The 22,916-nt window shown below is 37.5% G+C and overlaps 1 protein-coding gene across 1 annotated transcript in view; it reads right to left on the reverse strand.

The window, feature by feature from the left end:
- Positions 1–6,509: 6,509 nt before the first annotated feature.
- The window catches only part of ROBO1 (roundabout guidance receptor 1), a 405,997-nt gene continuing 389,590 nt past the window's right edge, over positions 6,510–22,916 (reverse strand). The window contains exons 26-29 of the mRNA XM_077750042.1: positions 22,421–22,573; positions 15,178–15,486; positions 9,428–9,624; positions 6,510–8,155 (exon numbers count right to left, since the gene is read on the reverse strand). Coding sequence (XP_077606168.1) covers positions 8,141–8,155; positions 9,428–9,624; positions 15,178–15,486; positions 22,421–22,573 — 674 coding nt within the window. The 3' untranslated portion in view covers positions 6,510–8,140. The remainder of the gene's footprint in view (positions 8,156–9,427; positions 9,625–15,177; positions 15,487–22,420; positions 22,574–22,916) is intronic.

Below are 22,916 nucleotides of genomic sequence, written 5' to 3' on the forward strand. Positions count from 1 at the left end.
AGCCTCACTGCAGTCTTTTTTAATTTTTTTTAAAGGTTACTTATTTTTGAGAGACAGAGATCGAGCAGGGGAGGGGCAGAGAGAAAGGAAGACAGAATCAGAAGCAGGTTTCCTGCTGTCAACACAAGCCCAATGTGGGGCTCGAACATCTGAACCGTGAGATCGTGACCTGAGCTGAAGTTAGACGCTCAACCGACTGAGCCGCCCAGACACCCCTCACTTCGTTGAGCCCAACTTTTTTTTAAGGCAATGGGCTTGCATAAATGTTACAAGATTTCATCAAATGTAAGACTCCATTGAAAGAGCTTTATTTTACATGCCACTGTGTAAATGCTGCTGATGGCGGTTGTCATGCAGTGATGCAGTGACAGTCTTGCAGGACACATGGACTATACCATCCTCAAGTTTGCTTGAAATTCCTTTCATGTTTTTCTGAGGGATTTGGTAGTTTTTCCTGCATTCCTTTGCATAGTTTATGTACTACAAAGCACAACTTTAATTAGATCCAATTCACATCTCACTGCTCTTTCCATGCCTGTTTTGCTTTGGTGTTGTTTCAATATTGATAGTACAAATATTTTCAAAATAGAGTAAAACCTTGGTTTGCAAGCATAATTCATTCTGGAAACATGCTTGTAACCCAAACAACTTGTATACCAAAGCAAATTTCAAGAACCATGAACTCAGTTGTGATCATGTGATGTTCGGCATCCCATACTACTCGTATTGTAAGACAGCTCTCGTTTATCAAGTTAAAATTTATTAGAAATGTTTGCTCGTCTTACATACCATTCACAGAACAAGTTCCTCACAATCCAAGGCTTTACTGTATGTTGAATGGCAGTTAGACTCAACATACATAGTACCAGCAATTGATAGCTGGTAAGAATTCCACCAATCCGAAAGTAATCTGAATACCTGTGACTAAATTCATACATGCATGATGTGAAAGAAACATACCTTAAATTTGAAAATGGTAATTTGTGATTGCTTGATTTTCGATACCATGTTAAACCATCTGCAGTAATCCTGCTTGTGGTACATATGTGGCTTTGCAGACTCTGCTGTGGCTGACACCTCTCTTCTTGGAGACAATCAGACTTACCTCTTAGCACTTTCCCATCTCAGAAAACTGTCATAGAGCATGCCCACTTTCTGCTTCTGGGTCTTCTACTCCCACTTGGTCTGCTCCAGTGCTTGAGAATAACTCCCCTGCCCACCCCACCCCTATCCCACCAGCAACTTGCAACTAACGGGGAACTAGGAGTAAGCTGATAATGTTCCAGGTACCTGTCCTTTGGAGTAGGATTCAGGGAAGTATTCTGTATGCTTCTTATAAATATTTTTTTTTAATGTTTTATTTATTTCTAGGAGAGAGAGAGAGAGACAGTGTGAGCAGGGGAGGGTCAGAGAGAGAGGGAGACACAGACTGAAACAGGCTCCAGGCTCTGAGCTGGCAGTCAGCACAGAGCCCGACGCGGGGCTCGAACCCACGAACCGTGAGATCGTGACCTAAGCGAAAGTCGGACGCTCAACCAACTAAGCCACCCAGGCACCCCATATTCTGTATGCTTCTTATAGGAGCCAGTAGAGTCACCACTGGAGGCATCTTTACCAACTTAAAAGGACCCGTGTTGACATCCCTCTCATTTCCCTCACACTCCCAAACCCCCTTCCTGCGATTACCTCCTAAATAAATTGTTTGCGTCCGAGTCTTTGTTGCAGGTTCTCCTTCCTGGGAAACCAACAAAACCAAGTCACTGTTTGACCCTCATCTGATTCTTTTGGGAGTATGCAAATTATCAAAGTATATTTTTGACTAATTGCAAATGAAAAAGGTTCACATTTTACGTAGCTCTGAAGGTTAGTGATTATTTAACCTAAAGAGAAAGATAGGTGCCATGATTCTCTAGTTCAGCAGAAATATTAACATTTGTTTGCATTGCCCTATAGAAAGGTAACTTACTAAGCTATCGTATTTAAGTTACTTCCACAACTGTTCTTCAAATGCTGTCTTCCTGCTGATTGATTCCCTTGTTAATGACATAAATAAAATTTGACAAGTGTCAACTTTGTGTGAGACATTTTTGTTTGTTTGTTTTTAAAGCAGACCATGAAAACAACATTGTGACAATTACCTGGCTGAAATGATTGAAAGACACTGTCGACTCCAAGGTTCATTCCAGTTTCAGGTATATTACAATGAAACATATACTTCATTTATATTAGGGTAGAAATGCAAATTATGAGGACTTGCCTGCTGGGATTCTGATTGAGCGGGATCGGGACAGGAATCAGGAATTTACATACATAACCAAAAGATAGATATTCTTGGACATTACTTTGAGAAACATAGGCTTAGGGCCTCCGGAGAATAGGTATCTTTTTTTTTTTTTAATTTTTTTTTTTTTATGTTTTATTTATTTCTAGGAGAGAGAGAGAGAAAGACAGCGTGAGCAGGGGAGGGTCAGAGAGAGAGGGAGTCACAGACTCTGAAACAGGCTCCAGGCTCTGAGCTGGCAGTCAGCACAGAGCCCGACGCGGTGCTTGAACCCACGAACCGCGAGATCATGACCTAAGTGAAAGTCGGACGCTTAACTGACTAAGCCACCCAGGCGCCCCGAAGAGGTATCTTTGAACATGTTTTTTAAATACTCAATTGTTGTCCTCCCTTCTCACTAGCTCTCAAAACAGGGACTAAGGGAAAGAGAAAGAAGACAATGTAACTTTCTAAACTAATAGCATCCCCAATGTTAATTAGTCTACTTCGTTCTTCAGAATGAAGAAGTCTACTTCTTGTTCAGAATGACAAGAACATTTAAAAATAAAGGGCTGTCTACTTTTTGAAACATAAAGCCACATTTGCTTTTTCAGACACCCTCATTCATCTAGAAAATGGTCAAGAATTTGGTTAAAAACCCACTTGCTAACTCAAAATAACTTTATGTATTTGTAGTCTTCATATGAGTAAATTCTTTTATGAGTAAATACAGAATTTCTTGCATTCCATTTTCACATAGACTACATTTTTGTTCATTGTGTAGTTCATTGTTTAAGCAACTGAACTAAGCACATTACAGCAGAAACGCTGCGGGCTAAGCAGACAACAGCTCTGTTTTGGTGCGGTTGTCCTGGCCTCTACAGGGTTAGCTGAATATTTCCTTGTTTTGTCATTTTATAAAAATGAGGAAACAACAAAAATAAAAATACTGGTGAAAATGACACATTTTGGGTAGAGAAGGCAGAATTTGGTGTGTTACAGACAATATCTGACCTTAACGAGTGGACACCGGACTTTGCGGTCAAAATGTTTTCATATGTGGGAACAGATCTTGAGCATCAATACCAAAATCAGAACCAAGTTTAGAGATCCCAAAACAGGAGGTCCTGAAGGCTTTTGGCTGGAAGTCCTGTTACAGACTCCTTTATGAAAAGAAAAGAGTCAATGCCCATATTTTTCTAAAAAAAAAAAATCTCCTTAAAACTTGTTAACACTGGGGTGCCTGGGTGGCTCAGTTGGTTAAGTGTCCGACTTCGGCTCAGGTCATGGTCTCATGGTTCGTGGGTCAAGCCCCTTGTCAGGCTCTACTCTCAATGCAGAGTCTGCTTCGGATCCTCTGTCTCCCTCTCTCTTTTCCCCTCCCCCTCTCAAAAAATAAACATCAAAAAAAATAAAAAACTGAAAAACCAAACTTGTTAACACTAAAGTAATCTTTATATTCTTTTGCTCAATATTTAGTTTGGTCTGGTGCCAAATCCCTGTTTTTTTTTTCTTTTTTCTTTTAAATTTCTGCTATATTCTCTTGAAATAAGCTGAGAAAACTAGAATTTGAGAAAAGATATTTCTATTTTTGAAGAGTAACCTCTTTTTTAATGTTTAATTATATCTTTTTTTTTGTAGCAAGATTGTGTAGTTTAATATTAACAGACATTGCACCTGCTACAGACTATTTCCTACGATACCATCCCACTTCCCACTTCCGGCAGATGAGAGAGCTTTCTCTGTATGCTGCCCTCAGATGGTTTCCAGAGAAATGCAAAGGAATGATTACCATAGAAAAGCAATTCAACACTCCCTGTGCGGTTTCAAAATAGATTTTTGAAATTTATAGCAGAATGAAGACTGAGTTGCAAGAGCTAAGGTCTTGCAAACCAAAGACTTGGCATGCAAGCAATATATATGATAGTCTGTCTCTCTCTTCCACCTTTTTCCTCTCTCTCTTCTCCTTCTCCTCCTCTCCCTCCTCCACCTCATTTGGAAGACAGAACTAAATATGAGGTGAGAGAATTAGATACAGTGAATGTGTTACTGAGGTTTCTGATTCTTGTGCCCTCTCATCTCTGGTCAAGTAGAGTTTTAGGAGTCTGCAAGAGCAACCTAGGCAGCACCTTCTAGTTCAAACTCAGAGAGGAAGTATGGCCCAAGAGATACCTGAGCATTTACCACGTGTTTTACGCATATCAACTCATTTAATCCAAACAACCTTGTAAAGTAGGTATTCTTAATATCACTACTCAAATATAAAGGCAGACTCACTAAGTAATCTTCCTAATAATCCCACCAATAATTTGTGGAGTCAGGATTCAAGCATAGGTGGTCTGGATCTAGGGCTAAGGCTCATTTCCTTTGCATTTCAAAAGTAGCCACCGCACCCACCCCCTAACCCGCACATGTACACAGCCTGAATGGTAAACAGTTAAAGAGACATAGTAGTATCTTGCGAGGCCCAAGGAAGGATCCTCATACCCAAGTCTCCAGAGCCCCAGCATGGCATGGAAGAGCATATGAAAGCCCCATTCCCTGCTCCCTACACCCAACCTACATCAAAGGCTTAGAAATATCAGGAGAATGTCTATGAATAACGGACATCAAAGTAGGGAAAAGGAAGATACAGTATAAAGGTTCTGATAAACGAAGACCATTGGAAACTTGGACAAGAGCAAAAATGTTGAAAGCTCCCACTGCAGTCTCTCTCCTCTCAACTCTCTCTCTCTCTCTTTTACAGCCTCGGGAATTTGGAGGCCACCTATAGAGAGGGCAAGGAAGAGAAAATCTGGACTTTATATCTGAAATGACCAAGGAGGTCAGATACAATTGAGTTCATCTCAAATGAAGAAGATATTTTTCTGCCACTGAGCAGAACAGCAGCCCAAATATTTGTTAATACAGTTATTCCAAACTCAACTGACATTGCATCTGAACTATGATATATGTGCTGAAAATGCCACATCACCACCCACTGTGTGGAATTCAAAAGCAAGGAAACATACAAAAACACCAATAATTTATTCCACGATTAGGAATTTCACAGTGTATTTTACTCACCGGAAATGGAACCACCCCCATCTTTGTACCACACTTATACTTTGATATGTTTTTAACTCTTTGCAAGTTCTGAGGACCAAACTATGTGTGAAAAGTGAGGATCGAATGTGTGCAATGGATTTTGGTCTGTATATACAGTATCTTATGTTGTTTGGGGCATTTACAGAGTCCGTGTCACAAACATTAACTAACTGAATCATGACAATAGCCCCATGAGGTAAGCATCATCGAATTTACAGGTGAAGTACCTGAGATTTAGAGGTTAAGTAACACGTCCAAGGAAACACAGCTCATGACCAAACTGGGACTCAAACCCAGGCCCTCCGATTCACATAATTTATATGTATATCACACGATATAGAGACTAACTTATAGTCACCTCACAAGAGGAGAGATAAATTAGGCATTAAATATGTCTCTCCAACGTTCCCCTTAAAATAGCTTAGGAACTGACTTTTTGACCTATGGATCTAAGCAGAAGCTGGCGATTATATCATTTTTGTAAAATTAAACTTCAAAATATAGCTTCCTTCTTTTTTTCCAAAATTTTCCCAGTTTTGCAAATTATGATCAACACAAAATTTAACCATATATATATATCACAGGGAGAGAACCTTCACTAGATTCTCTTGTTCCTCTCCACTCAAAGTTGAATACTCTGGCCTTAATCTCATGGGCAATAATGTTTAACCCAGTATGTGGTAGGTATAGAATTGTTAAAATTTCACATGAATTTGTAAATAAGAAAGGAGATAATTACTAATAAATATTTTGGACAATATAATTTTCTATTGATGGAACATAAGTGGCCCAAACTTTATAAATCAGATTTATCATCATTGAATCCTATTTCAGAAATAGGTCAAGTGAAATTCAGATACACATAAAAAGCATTTTAGTACATCTTTAATATTAAATCGCTATTCTATGACCAAACGACTTTTAGGTCTTGACTGATCTTATATCCTTAATTTCCAGGGGGTAAAAGGAGAATTTTCCCTTAAGAGTAAAGCCTCGTTCAGAAAACAGAATTTTTATTCATCTGATAATACAGTGGTGAAATGTTAAGACAGCACAAGTTTGTGACTAAATGAAGTAAATTTGATCACACAATGAAAAAATAAAAGAAATCAACACAAGAAAGAATGACGTATTTGAGAACATTTTTAATAAATAATGTGACAAAATTACTTTTCTGATTATTGGTTTTCAGTATGCAAAATTATGGCTAAAAATAAGAGGTTTCTTACATGAACATAATGAAAACATTAATCACATGGATTGTTCCCTTAGTGCTGCACACCCTTTCTATGTAACTTTCAAATTAGCTAAGTGAACACATTTAGTTTTTGGTGAACACCAGCTTTTTCTTTGTGGTTCAGTTTGGTTTGGCTTTGTTTTCCAGTGGGGTCAGGCCTGATACCTGTGTATGAATAAATGTACATTTTTTTTCTTCAAATAGCACCAATTATCAAGTCAATGAAATTCATATAGCAACAAAAAAGGATCATAAAAATCTACAGTCAGAGGGCATCATTTGGCAATTCAAAGCAAGTAATGCCTCTCTTTGAGCTTATAAGAAAATCTTATAAGTTTCAACATTGGCCACAACAAACTTAAACCTTTTGTTTTTTCTTTAAGTCCAGGAAAAGTAAGAACCTTTGGGTTCACGGCCCACAATAAAGTATGCACGTTACTTCACCACCTGTCGTCATTCAAATATTCCAAATACAAACATAGAGCATTAACAAAACAGGTTAAAAACGCTTCTCAACACTTTTTTCAATAAGACAAAAAAGGTTAATAGTTACAATGGTTTACAAATAAAGTTTAGTGATTGTGCTTTTAAAACCAAAAAAAAAAAAAAAGATTAAAAACAGTGCATTACAAAAACAAAAATCAAACTTCCTTAAGTGGCACTTCCGCAAGTTGAACTGACACTACCAGAAGAAATTTAGGCCAGTTAAGATAGGGATGTCCTATTCAATTGGTCATTAAAAAAACATCCATTTGTTTGTAATATGCATTTATAATTGCATTTGATTGAAAAATAGAACAAGGTTTTTTTGCTAGGCTTACTTATGACAATGACTAGACAGCCAGAGATCCCACTGGCTTATCCCGACATATCCAAAAGTATATTTCCAGTAAGAATATACTTCAGTGATTGAAATGAAGACAAAATAAAGTACCACCAGGGGTTGCAAAGAGTATATATTTACAATATTTCTACCCCCATTCAAATTGACTTGTGGTTGTTCTGCATTTATTACATTTTGTTTTCTCCCAGCAGAGGGTGGTATGAAAGACTGACTTTAAAATCGTGTTAAAATGAAATATGTTTTAATTTGCAGTAGCAGTTGGTTATAGAAAGATTATATCTTGAGAGCCCTTGCCATGAGGTTGATTAATCAATGTTGTATCTTTGATCAATACTTTGCTGTAAATTGGCTTGGTGTATAAGCAGTGCAATGCCATATCTCAGGGGCAAAATGCAAAAGAACAGTTTTGTTCTCTCTCGCTGGCTGATAACTGAAGCAAGAAGTCAAATACTTCCCTTGCTAGAAATAAAGTATAAAGGTTTGTTCCAACAGTGAGGGGAAGAGGCAAGTTCTTCATAGGGATAAGGATCAAACAACAACAATAAAACTCCAATAAAATTTTTAAAAATGGTATTCCAATAAGAGGAATAAAAATGACAATTTTTACACTCTGATTGCACTGAACATTGTATCTGGCGTCGTGTGTTATCAGACCAGAGGCATCTTGAGTGATAATTTTCACATTGGATCACACAGGTCTCTCTGGTCGTCTTCAGCTTTCAGTTTCCTGTAAGAGAGAAGTTTTGGGTAAATTTGAAAATAAATCTTAGAGTACAGTCTTATATTTATATGGATGTATATGTTTTTGGGCTTATAATTTGTGTTTCTTCCTTCATTCCCTGGCATATGTTAGAAAGTGCTCATGGCAACTAATTCATTTGTCTTTAGCTGGTTTTGACAGAAAATCCAATTGTTCTCTACAAGCACCAACCTGTGTGCTACACCATGTCGCAGTACTGGGGTATGTGGTGCAGGGGAGAGAGGGGAAGCAGAAGGTGGAGTTCTCTACCTACCCCTGCCCCTACTCAACATTATAGCTCAAATTTTATTGGCTTCAGTATTAGAGTTATGTATGGTAACTTTTTGTCCCTGAATAAAAGCTCTTCTACTTAAAAAGACAAACACACCTTGTAAAACAACTTCTCATGACAACAATTGAAGGAAGAAAGTCTTCTTATTCCAAAATTCAAAATCAACATGCTTTGCGTATTATAGGGGATTCAGTTAGATATCATTCCTGAAAATTTGTCATCTTCTATCCTTAAAAGTTTAAGTTGAACATTCATTTGACAATCTACTTGGGATTAAATATATTTGTAAGAAGAGAAATTTGTCCTCAACTTGTTTTATTATTATTATTATTTATTATTATTAAATGGAGGAAACACAGTCTTAAAATTGGTTTATTTTGACTTACTGCCAAATTCTATCTTGTATTGCTATCTATAAATTCCAACGAAGGAGTTTATATTTGACTCAAGAAGTGTTCTTGTCTGGGAATGTTAATGTCAAGGATCATGTTCTCATTTGCAGAAGAGTGAAAGTGGAAGATAGTTGGTCCAATCAGTTAGGTTAACCCCAGACATTAACAGGGTGGCAGATAACACGGGCTGAGCACTCCCATTTATAACCTTATAACTCTGTCACCTTGCTGGTCTTTATACTATATATTATCTAGAGAAATGTACTATACAATCTATCATCTAGAGAAATAGTTCTTATTTCCTGACAACATGTTTGCCATATAAATTTCTTATAGGAATATCTGCAGATAAATATGAACTCTAGATCTAAAAAGAAACTGTTATCACCATTTAAAATGTTGGAACACACTTCAAGAAAATCATTAAATCCACAGAAGTTTAGTCTCTGGTATCACTAACGTTAGATTTTGTGGTAAAACAGTAACATTTCTGTGGCCTGATAGATATTTCTAAATTTAAGGCTCATTTAGTAACTAGCATAATGCTGAGAAACTTGGAAAAAAAATTATAGATACCTCTAATTCTTCATTATTATCTTCTCCTCTTTCATATCCTCCAAGAACCTGCATTTCTGCAATATTTCTTCGACCTACATTTGCTTGTTCTCTTTGTCTGCTTCCTGATCCTCTTGATGACATTGAGCTTGAAGAACTAGGATCTCTGGGATTATTTGATGTCGGGAAAGTAGGTCTACAGTAAGGTAGAATATCCTCTGTGTAATGAAATATGGTAAATGCATATGAACACCATTGTGCATTTTCATTGTATCATCACTTATGTCTGTAGTTCTGAATGGGGAAGCGCCAGTGTTTTTGAGGAATAAGTGAGGACATTTTATAACAATAATTAAAAGGCAGCTTTCTCCTGAAAATGAAAATAACAAGTCTTTTTGTCTTCCTGGTAGTGGCTGGAATTCAAGCTGGTTTCACTCACAGGCTCCTGACTCCCTCAAACTCACTTGGGACCAATATCATCAAAAGAGGTAAAGCAAACCTGGAGTCAGACTTAGCTTCCAGTTCTATCCCTCACTATGTGATACCCAATTATTTTAGGCCTTAGTTTCCACTTTTCTAAAAATTAAAAAAAAAACATTAATAATATCTACACCCAGAGGAGCCTCTAGCGTTGCTATAAAAACAGAGGAGGTAGTGGAATCCCTACGCAAATTATGAAGGATCATTTTAAAGCATTGATAAAAACAAGGTCTAGTTTCCTCAAACTACCAAAGCAGAATGAAGCCCAGGTTCACTTTCCAAATAACCTCCATCTTAACATTGTATTTACACTGTGGAACCTTGAATCTCAGAAGCATGCCTTCGTTGCTAGCACAAAACACAAGGCACTCTAATTAAACGCCATCTTCTGAATTTCTATCTTCTTACTGCTTTAAATTTGGCGTTGCTTATATTGATGCATCCATCAGTTGCTCACTTCCCTCCAAAGCCTGTCCACTCCACCCTTTGGACACCAAACACATGAAAACCAACTCTTCTTTACTCATTTCCCCTCCCCCGCCAAATGCTTCTTTTTCTGTCCACGCTGCCTGAATGATTTCCCCTGAGATTCCCACACAAGTTCTCTCCGGTAGAATGAGGAAGGCTTGTCTCTATCCCAACAAGCACCAGTTCTAAGTCAATATGCCCTAAACAATTGCACAAAACATTCTCTTCCTGGGAGGGCCGACCAGCCTACTTATGTCACCTGTTTAGTCCTCCTTGATGGCACCTTTCTCCACCCATTCTACTCACCACTACTTCTACCCATCATCCAGGTTCTGACTCGCTGGGATCTCATGGTCCGTGAAGACCACTGTTTCCGCACCCTTGCCTCCTAGCCCTGGAACTCATGTGACCTTCATCTTCTGTCCCTGTTTTGTCAATCTTTTTTTTTTTTTTTTCCATTGACCACAATTTTGGTCAAACTACAATATAAAATCTGACTCTTGCCAAAAACTTTCCTGTTAAGCCTGCGCTCTACATGAATCAATACCTTCTTCCTGTCCTTAATGCTCAGCAAAGCTTCTTAAATTTAGACACAAGAGTGGTAGACACAACTCCCATTTACTCGAATCCCACTGAAATCTATGTATGACTACACTGGGACAGAAAATTCACTGTTGACTTTGATATCACTAACCATGTTTCAGCCCTTATGTGTCTGGACTTCTCACTATCTTCATCTGGAAACCACTATCAATTTAAACATCACTATTCCCAGCTTCTAGTTCTCTTCCCTTCCTGGGTAGTCTTCTGTGGGCTCTTCTCTCACATGTAGATGCCCTGTGGATGTCCACTTTTACCCTAGAGTGTATATACACATTTTTTCCCCACTCACGTTGGGTAATTTCATCCAGTCTCACAGATTGTAACCTTTTCTAGAATGTGACTGTCATGAGGGCAGCTATTTTTGTGTGCTTTGTGTTTTGATATACTCTCAGCTTGACATATAACAGGTCACTGATAAATAGTTTTGAGTAAATAAATGAGTGGATTTGATTACTATTTTATCATGATAAATCATTAATTTATATTTCCAATTTTTGAACTATGTTGAATACTTCTACTTCCTCTAGCATCCCTCAAACTCACTATGTTGAATGCTGACTTCATCATGTCCACTTTTTTCCCACCTTGTCTTCTGTAATATAGTTAATGACAACACTCATTGTTAAGAAAACAAAGATAGAAAACTGAAATCATTTTAGTTTTCCCTGCCTTCCAACAACCTTCTGGCACTCCTTAAATGTACTTTTTCCACACATTCAAATATACCCAGATGAGACTGACTTTTAACACAAAAAATGTTAATCTTGAATTTTCCCAATCGCTCATCTCTGTTCCTATGGCCTGGTTTATATTCTCCACATCTCCTGTCCAGTAGTTGTAAATATCTTCTAATAGATCTCTGTGTCTTGAGTTATCCCTCTCTAAAACATATTCACTCAGCTGCCTTCTTATAGGAACTATAGGTATTCTATGACTTAAATTTACATTTTACCTCAAGAGCTTCCCCTTTGGAAAGTGGGTGATGGGCACTGAGGAGGACACGTGTTGGGATGAGCACTGGGTGTTGTATGGAAGCCAATATGACACTAAGTTATACGAAAATAAATAAATACATAAATATAAGACCTTCTCCTTTGCCCACCTTTACTGTCTAGTCACACTGAATGCCTTATAATCTCCTCAATGTACCTCAAAGCTTTTCACGCTGAGCTTCTCTGCCAGAACAATCTATCCACTCTTCTCACTCAAGTTAAATTCCACCCACCCAATCCCTCAGCTTATGTGTCACTTCCACCAGGAAAGATCAAGAAGTCTTTTTCTATCTTATATCCCCAGAAGACTGAGCTAACTATTCCTTCTCTAGACTCTCAAATATCACGGCATCATAAACGTTGTACCAAATATAATACATCTGTGAATCCATAGATTACCTGTCTCCATCTCTGACTATAAACTTCTTGAGATCAAGGTTCATACTTACACATAAATCTCAAGACCACTACAATGCTTTACAACACAGTGGATGTTTGATATATGTAGAAATAAATTGAACTAATTGAGGTAAATGTTAGCAAAAAAATCAGTCATTCAAGTCCAAAAGACTACTCTCTTTAATTAAAAATGACCATTTATTACACATGTAAATCAGGGTGCCTCTTTCATTTTAAATAATGTCAACTGAATTATGAAGGTGCGAATTATAGCAATGCATAGAAATGATCACTTAATAACATATATACACAGAGTTATGGTTCAAATATGAATTTGGGAAGGCAAGACATAAAATAATAATCTGGTCAGTGTAGCTCGGTGCTCTCCATGAAACAGGCTCCCTTGTTTCTAAATTAATAGTTTCAGCAATAGTTCTTTGGTTAGAAATATTTTTATATGATAAAGGACAACTTCTTAAAACTCTAAATATAGATAAAATAATTTCATCTCTTTGTTCTAATTCTGTAAACACCAAGATCTTTCCACGTTTGTAAATTTTTTTTTTTTCCCTAAAGAATCCCACCTGCTTTGGAGGAAGCTCACTTGTAGCAGCAAATTGGTTTATACTTTTAGGCCACATATAAACCTCATAATTTATGTCATGACTTTTTATTTATAAGTCACTTCTTGGAGTATAGAATGGATAAAAAAAGTCACAGTCAGTTCACCTTTTGCTTAACTGATAAAAAGTAAGCTAAGTTTTTCAACTCTGGATTGTGGTAATAACACGACCAAGTACTTTGTACTCATATAGTGGGGGCCTCCGCCTGAAATGCAGTTTCATTCCTCACTTTGCTGCTGATTCCGTGCCTGGGTTAGGAGTTCAGGCTTCCTGCCACACAAGAGAGTGAAACTGACTCCCATTTTGAGAGGAAGTTGCTAATGACCGAGTGCCCATAATAAACAGAGTAAGAGTCTGATGTGTAATTACACCAAAACATATCTATTAAAATACAGCAGTAGTTGCACTGACTTCTAAGATTCATTACCCTACCACTCTCTTTTGACTCTGATCAATCTTCCCTTTACTCTATTTCTTTCTCCTAAATGGTTTCTTTTCCTTAGTCTATACTAATGCTCAAAACACTACCCTAAAGCACTATGCTACAAATTCTGCCTTCCTGGAAGACTTGCTCCCAACCTCTCTCTCTTCCCAGCCGTCTGAAAAGAGCTCATCACTTCCCTTCCACGGTGTCCATTTACTTTACAACCCCCTAGAGTCTGGCATCTATTCTGACTACACTACTAAAATTAGGTCCTCTAATACCACCCACAAATAACATACTGCAAAATCTGCGGGCATTCTCTCCCCAACCCCCACCTCCTGTTGATATCCAACTCATTTCTGTGTGGCATTTTAGATTTCATCCTATCTTAAAATTTCCTCTTCCATTCTTTCTAGGAAACTATTTTCTCTGGCTCGGAGATCTTGATTATTTTAGATCTCTGGGTGGATCCATCTCAGTTTCCACTATAAAAAGTCATTCTTGGGCCTAATCTTTAAATCTAACCACTGCTGCGTATTGGTGCATTGAAGATGGCTCACACGTTCTCAGAAAAAGAAGAGTCCCCAGGCCTTCCCAGTTCCACATTCACGGACTTCGTATTAGCAGCTCAAAACCAGCCACCTTGGGAGTGACTACCCAACAGAAGTAAGCAAATGGCCACAAATTAGGGTGTTGCTCTGCTTTCCTCCCAGAGAATTCATTGCTCAGCATTAACCGATACATCACTGCTGATAATGTAGCCTTTGCAATTCACACGATTTTATACTCTGTGTTGACGTTTCTAAAATCCACTCTCTACTCACAACCTTTCTCCTGATCTTTAAACTCAGTTCTCTAAAGTCTTACTGATTTTCTTCATATCTGTGTTCTTGTCAGCACCTTAATCCATTCAACACTGAAATTCTTTTCCCTTAGAAATCTTTTCTGTTTTGTTTTGTTTTCCTACATTGGTTAGTACAATTATGTTCCACTAGTCAGCAGGGCCATCTAATTAGCATTTGAGGAAGCTCTGCTTTATTCCATAATTTCATTCTATTTTTCTACTTTCTATTAGTCACCAATTCCTATCGGTTCCAACTCTGACATGCCAGTGGAGGCTGTTCTCTCCTTTTTTATTTTTCCCCGCATACCTATTTTAATTCACTGTTTTCATGTTTTACACCTAGATATTTTACAGTGATCTGGCACCTTAATCTCCTAGATTCCACTCTCTTCCTTCATTACAGAGTGCTGCCAATTCTTTTTCTAAAAATCTGATTCTGTCATTTCTTGCTCAAAATTCTTTGCTGGCTCACCATGGACCGTATCATAAATCTCACAGTCTAGAGTCATATTCCCAGCCTTCCCAATCTGGCCCAACCACCTCTCGACTTTTATCTTTCACTGATTGTGCCTAGTCTCAAGCACCCTATTCTCTGGCCAAACTGGAAATCAAAGTTCTCCCAAACATAGTTTTTTTACATCTACATGTTTTTTATCCATTTATTTCCTTTGCCTGCTATCCCCTTCTCTCTGGTAAACATGTTGAGATCATGCTTTCCCTTAAAACCCAACTCAACTGACACGTCTCCAAGGAAGTCTTATATAATGTCATGCATTTAATTCAATTACATTATAATTATTTGAGTCCATGTTTGTCTCCTCTATTAGAGAGCAAATTTCTAAATCTTACCACTTTTCATATGGCCCAAGAGAACCTACAGTGTAACTCGCAAACATACGTTCAATCTATATTTATTTGCTGTATGAATGTATCAGTACCTTGAATGAGGTGAGTCTTTGCTGGTGGAAGGTCGCGTTTTGCTGCCTTGTTTCCTCGTCCTTTCCCATCATTTTGCTGTTCCTGTGCTTCTCTGGTATCACCTGGATTTGTTCTCATATCTGTAGCTTGTCGTCCATCCAATACTTCTCTCCCCTTGTAGCTGCCTACTTTTCTATCTGATGATCTGTCTGTTCTTGCTTCTACAGAAGGTAGTTTGGGCACCATTACAGGTCGTACCTCCAGCTGTGCCTTGGATTGGACAGTGGGTGACTTTATAGCAGGTGGTGGCACCGGAGGAGGTGGAAGATCTAGAAAGAAATATTTAAAATACTGTAAAAGTCTTCCACTTCCACTTCCATATTAGTACTATCATTGGAATCACATTCAATTGTGAGGTAATATATCTTAAATGAACTAGAACAATTGAAGGCAACCAAGGAACAAGAAGATCAAAAATTTCAATCTATTCTCGTTGTTATACAGCACAAAAATAGTGAATCACAGAGCTGGGACTTAGAGATTACCTAGTCACGGGATATCTAATATGGGCATATGTGCTCAAACGGTCTCTCCCCCAACCACGACAGGCCTTCTTAATTGATTTCAGCAAAATGTGGCTAGTCCCAAATGCATACCCTTACTCTTCAGGCAACCACTTCAAATTGATTGAGGTTGGCACTTGAGTTGAGACATATTTGCCATCTCTAATCTAGCCTAAATCCCTTCTCATTCTGTAAAAGGGTACTTTGAACACATGGACTTTAACTTTTCAATCTCAAATCTAGATATGATCAGAACTAGGACCAATGCCCTTAGATTCTTAATTTCTGGCTCGGTGTTCTTTATATTATTACATTCTATTTTGTGTTTATAATCTACCATCCATTGATGGTATCTTTGCACTTTGTATTTGCACCCAGAGGTTTTAAACCAGATCATCTCTTGTATAACTGGAAGTTAATTTCATCGACCTATCACTATAGACATTCTTTATGCACACATTATATATAATACAACATCTTATACACATACTTAAGGATAAAGGTAGGTAAAAATTTGATGTCTAGAAAATTTATACTCTTTAAGGGGTGCTATCTTTGACTCCGATGTACATTTTAGGGAACAGAAACAGATATCCTAATAATAGTTGGTAAGTTAGAAGAATATGAAGAGATTCTAGTTTTCGGTTGTTCTGCCTTTAGTATAGAGGCTGCGTTAAAAGGAAAGACTTGAATCCAATTTGTAATAGCTCAGGAAAGTAATGATAGAGGATGGGACTGTAGTGGTGGCTGTTCAGATGAAGGAATGTATCTGAGAGAGGTTAAGAAAGAAAAGTCAGTATCACTTAATGATCAACGGACTATAGCAGGGAAAGGAAAGGAAAGACTCTAAGATGACATTTGATTTTTTACCACAGTTCACTAGGTGGATGAGAGAAACTTCACTGAAGATAAGGAAGGACGGGATGGGAAGAGATGGTCCTCAGAGGAAGAGGTGGAGTTCAGTTTTAGAAAAGTGAATAGGAGGAGCCTTTGAAGCACCTAGACAGAGATGTCCAAAAGGTTTTTGTACATAAAGTCTGAGTTTCAAGAGAGGTCAAGACCAGAGGTACAGAGATTTAGTAAATATCAGCATGGCTTTTTCAATCATGACTTCAGATACGGCAATGTTTTCATCTTTGGAGAGGAATACCTAAACGATAGAATAAATCAACTAAAAAGTGTTTATAAAGCATGTATTAAATGCTTAGTATTAAAAAGTTAACATTTTCAACAAAAATATGCATTTACACTCTAAAAATAAATCAAAAGTCCATAGGAACTTGAAAGCACAACCCCTCATATATCTCCACTTCAAATCCTCAATATTGATTATGTGGAGGTAATCAGTTTGAATATTTTTGTATAGCTCATTCCAGAAATTACTTCTACACACAAATCAGGCCTACCAAGTTGCATCATTGGTCACTCACATCAGGGACAACATAAAACGGTCACACGTAGGGTTGTACGGTGCCAGTCTACTCCCCCGTGTGGTGGTAAAAAGTACCACATGCAAATATACAGCCTTCCTCTCGTTTTGACATAGGGAGAATTGCACTTTTTTCACCTGTGTAGTGTATACATTTCCCTATACATACCTACAACTCTACCTCTTTTTTTTCAAAACTTTTTATAATGCTTTGTTTTATGAATATATTATTATTTATTCAGCCAATCTGTACAGAGGAATATTTAGGTTGTTTCCATGTATTTTACCGTTACTGACAATGTTCTGACTATCACGTACATATACCAGCATGAGAAATTCTTGAATAATAAAGTTATGTCTTAGAAATTCTTAATATAATAGCAAATTAAGAGTTCTAGGACACAGTGTTTCTTATTCTCACATTTTTTAAAAAAAGGAATTAATAAACTTTGTTCCAAAGTAGCTGTAAGATTTTTTTTAACTAATATTATTTTGACATTACATGCTAAAACTAAGGCATTGGAATTCACTCTATTGGTTTCTGAAAGCAGAAATCTTGAGGTACCACCTTCCTACCAGCTATTTTACTTAGGACTCCATTATGAAAAGTGGCCCGTCCATCTTTTACTTGCATTTTTTTTGTTGTTTTTAGTTCTCCTGGCTCACCATGTTCTAGTTTCATATAAATAACCTCTAAACATTACCTAAAATGGTGGTCAAAGTACAGCCAATGCATTAACTTTCTCCTGATTCTGCTAAATAAAAAAAAAAAATTTTTTTTGCCTTACAATATATATTACCATTGTGCCTGAGATTCTTCTTCACTACTTTAATGGATTTTTTTAAAAACTAATACTTATAAAAAAAAGGTACCTTCATGACAGTCTGCCCTCATCTGCTACTTGCTTTGTAAAAATAAGTTAAAAAGCAGACTGTCCTGAGGAGCTCAAAGGCAAGAGACCCAAGGTAGAGCGTTCTACGTTCAATCTGAGCCTGGGACCGGCAATGAAAAAGGTGGAAAATCTGAGAGCACACCTGGCAGCAGATGGAGTGAGTGGCTTCAGGCTCACTTCTGCACCATCTCCTTGTTGTAGACTTAAACCCCGAACTACAAAGGATTATCAAGCTGGCACAAAGGAACTGCCACTATCATGGAATCATAAAATGCCTGGGCTCATCAGATACCAAAGCTGATAATTACCACTACTATAAGATCTACAAAATCTTGGGAATATATGACTCTCGAGACTCCATCTATTTCCAGATGCTCTATGACACAGGTAGAAAATGAGAAGAAAACCCAGTGGTAATTTTAAGAATTCTAACTTCCTATATACAAATGCTTCTGTGTCTAATTGACAATGAGAGGTAAATGCTTGGAGGCTTTACTTCTTATACCATAGGTTATCAAATACAATTTTTTTTAGGTATTGTAAAATAATTATTGAGTCAAAGCAAGGATTATTATCGTATGAACGATTCTACGTTTCACAAAGTGACAAATAGTACTTTCACGCAGTTCATACCACGAGTAACAAACAGGATCATGCACGTGTTATATGTATGTACAGGCTCTTTATATAATCATATAAACATCATTCTTTTTACAATACTTTCCAAGTGCCAGCATAACGTGTATAAAGGAATATGTAAGAGCATGTGCATGTAGACAGTTTCTGCCAGCATTAACTCGCTATGGAGATCACTCTATTTACTTAACTGCTTAAAGTCCTAAGACCTTGTAATTAATGATAAATCAAGTCAAAATAACATCATTCCAAAGAGGGTGGTGAATTTATAATTTATGAAAAGTAGGGCTAGAGAAATAATGTAGATTTGGTTTTTAAATCAAGTATGTAAATGCATCAAAAGGGTTGAAAAGAGGGGGTGGGAAGAATCTATTAGAAGGTCCTAGAAATGCACTTATGCTTGGCTTTAACTCGCGAAGACTCTGACTGATAAATATTCATATATTTTAATCCTACCCTTCATCTGGGTGAAACTTGTAAGCGGCAAATATGAAATAAATGAATAGAATCTGCCTGTCACTGTGACTACAGTATACAGTACTCTGCTGGGCACTGAGTACTCCCCAGGTCTCTATGGGGGTACAGAGTAAGGTATGGCCACAGTGGCGTGTGCCATCAGGAGGCTCAAGGGCTATTAGAGGCTGAATTGTGTCCCCTCAAAATTCACATGTTTTAACACTAACCCCTTGTGCCTCAGATTGAGACTGTATTTGGAGACAGGATCCTTAAGGAGGTAAAGTAAAATGAGGTCCTCTACAAGCCAAGGAGAGAGGCCTCAGAAGAAACTAACCCTGCTGACACCTCGACCTTGCACTTGTAGCCTCCAAAGTTGTGAGGAAATAAACTTCCATCATCTAAGCCACTAGTTTATAGCACTTTGTTATGTCAGCCCTAGAAAACTAATATAGCTGCTGACTGACAATGATCATAACAAACTACTCTTCATCAGCTCAGACACAGCCACTCTTTAGTCTTCTTTATATAGTTTACAAAAGTTCTACGAAGCAAGTACATAATTTGAACCATATTTTACAAAGTAAAGATGTTGCAAACTTAAAGCTGATATACCATATTCTGAAAATAGTTAATAAAAGAACTCTATTGATAGTCATCAAACTCATCCATCAGAGTTAAGATTTTAACCATCAAAAAACAAAAATTAAAAGAAAAACCCTCCATGTCTTACTAATATGTTTAATGCACATTAAAATTTTTTAATGTTTATTTTTATAAGAGAGAGAGAGAGATTAAACAGGTGAGGGGCAGAGAAAGAGGGTGATACAGAATCAGAAACAGGCTCCAGGCTCTGAACTGTCAGCACAGAGCCTGATGCGGGGCTTGAACCCACAAACTAGGAGATTATGACCTGAGCCTAAGTCGGATGCTTAACCAACTGAGCCACCCACGCACCCCATGTGTAATGCACATTTTAACAACTGGCAACTCTTTAAGTTCTTTCTTCTCCCTTCCCCTTTCTCTTTCTGAATAAGTTGTACAAATTGTGTTTGCCACTGAGTTTCTTTATGAAATAGTCTATGATTTATTTTTCAAAAAATGTAGTGTAATATTTTGAGAAAATGACTTTGGTTTCCATGTCATAACCACTGCTAACAAGAATCTGTGCATTTCTCTTATTTGATGCATAAAGAAGTATTTGCATTTACTTGATTTTACTTAATCAATATGTATTGTGGGATATGTATAAAGTAACACACATATTTTGGTATTTTTTTCTTCATCGGATCAGAAAGTATCCAGAATTAAACTCAAGACTTTTTGGTACAATAAACATAACTAAGAGACAGATGGTTATCAAAATGCTGAAAGGAAGTTAAAGTTAAAATTTTAAAAATAACTTTAGTCATCTCTCCTCATTTTATCTATTTTTATGACTCTGGGAAAATAATTATTGGCTTCTACATGACTTTATATCCTATGATAATGCAGCATAATTGCTTTTGTGAAATAAACAATGAAAAATCCAAATAACACTTCAAATTAACTTTTTGGCTTTACCTATTTCAGTGTTCTTTAATATTCTAAAATTAACCTGGAAAAAATAACTTCGGTGTTTCATCTTTCAGTTTAACAGTTGCTATTGAGGGAGGAGTTAGAATTCACATGTAATTATTAAGCACTTTGAAAAACGTACTACAGAATGTGGAACAATAAATACAGATCACAATTTTCAAGCATAGTGTAGTCTGTAACTGTGATACCATGTCCTTTACCTTGGCACGTTCACATGGTTTAAAGCATTTTGGAAAAGCAACCCTCAGCCCTAGAAGTCCCTCAAAACAAGCATAAAGAAGGTGGAGAGAGCCACGCAAAGCTGTAGGCCAGATTTTCTCCCTTATGGATTCTGTGTAGATGTGTTCACATCAAGGTTTGAGTTTGACCAGTCTTTCAGTCAGGCGCACTCTCTCCCAGATAATAAAAACTGATAGGACAGCCATAAAACTTGTAAAATGCCATTACAGGGGTCCCATAAATGTAAAACTGCCGATAGAGTTTGGGGATTTACACCTAGTGTTTGTCCCTTCATAGGGGCAAACAGGCACAAAGCCACTGTAATAACCCTTCAAAATCAGATAATATTCTGACAGCTCAGTTTCACTGACAAAAGAGTCCTGGGCAGAAGCCAGGAGGCCCAGGTGCGCTGTGTCATGGCAGTATTTAATGTAGTCTAATATCAGATAGATGCTAGGGAGAGAAAATACTCTGAATAAAGTACAGATAATAGCATGGACAGCCACTCATTGCAAAATTACGTGTGCTCATCATGCTGTGAGCTTTGTATTAAATTTTTCTGTCAAGTGGCAGGAATCACAGGCAGAAGTGCCTCAGAAAACCCTCCTTGTAACCTTGGATAAGGATCTATAATATTAGGCTTTCATATGATAATGGCAAATGGTGCCCTTTTTGAAAAATTGCTGACTGGTAATGAAAGTCCTAATCAGATTGTGGTTAGAGAGGACCAGGAGGTGGGGGACAATGTCCGTGACACCCTTCTTCCCCCACCCCTTTAGCAAATTTAGCAAACTTGACAAGATGGGTGAGTCTGAGAGAATTTATCTTACATGAATTTCCAACAAAGCCCTTGGGGTTGTTTATAAAACGAGAAGGTGGCGGTTTAATAAATGCTGGGCCACCTGAGGCACTTTCATTAAAGGCTTTCTCTAGACAACATCATAATGTTTGCATTATTCTCTTGTGCTCCCTTGAGAATACAAGCGTTACCTCTTCAGAGGGAGTCGATATTGTATGTGAAGGCACGAAGGAAGATGATTGGATTTGCCTTTCGGTGCACAAAATAAACTAACACCACTATAGTTAGAATTAACATTCAAACACGTTTATTGTTTTCTACTTGAATGCAACATTCCAAAAGCAAAGCAAAAGAGAGGGCACGTTGGAAGATGTATCAGTGAATGTGATGAAGGTTGATTCTCTGTCATTACTTCAACTGCAGTAACGTTTGTTTGTTCACAACTACAAAATAACCTCTTACAAATATTGAAAGTAAAGTGTATTTCTCGTTTCTTAAATAACCGTCTCGTTAGCAGTACTAGAGATGCCTGACGAGATACGAAAGTCCATCATTTCTATAAGGAAGATGCAGCTTACCGTTAATGAATTTTTAATGTAAGTTCTAATGCCGGTGGACGCATTTTCCAGTCATAGAGAGCCAGGGAAAATGGGTGAGATTCATAGATGTTTTCATGCGTTTCAATGGACTTACCATCTGTGTAGGCTTCTCTGCGCAGATGTCCTGGCTGGTGCTTTTGCTTCTTGGCTGGCCTGGCCTTCTGCATTACGGCAGCACTCATGTTGCTGTCTGTAGAAACAGGGCTTGTGGGTCTGGGGCACTGGGATGCATGAAAGTGTCGGCGGCCTGAGTTAAAAAAAACAAAAAAAGAAAAGAAAAAAAGCAGAGCCAAACTCATCAGCGAATTTTAATTATGCAATAATAATACAAAGAAAACAGTACAACTAGAAGCATCCCTAATTTCAAAAAATAGCGTTAAATAAACTAATCCAGCAAATAATAGGATTTCTGTCATTTTGCTTGACCCACCTACTGGGGAAAAAAAAGGTGCTGACAGCATTTGACCGTCTTTTTTTTTTTTTTTTTAACGGTNTTAAAGAAAAACAACACAATTATTTTTCCAACTAATTTCACTAAAGTGTTATTAGTAAACAAAGATATTAATTACATTTTTGCATAGGATATTCAG

Source organism: Crocuta crocuta, unplaced genomic scaffold (genome assembly GCF_008692635.1).
Source record: "Crocuta crocuta isolate KB4526 unplaced genomic scaffold, BGI_CrCroc_1.0 scaffold545, whole genome shotgun sequence".
Classification (NCBI taxonomy): domain Eukaryota; kingdom Metazoa; phylum Chordata; class Mammalia; order Carnivora; family Hyaenidae; genus Crocuta; species Crocuta crocuta.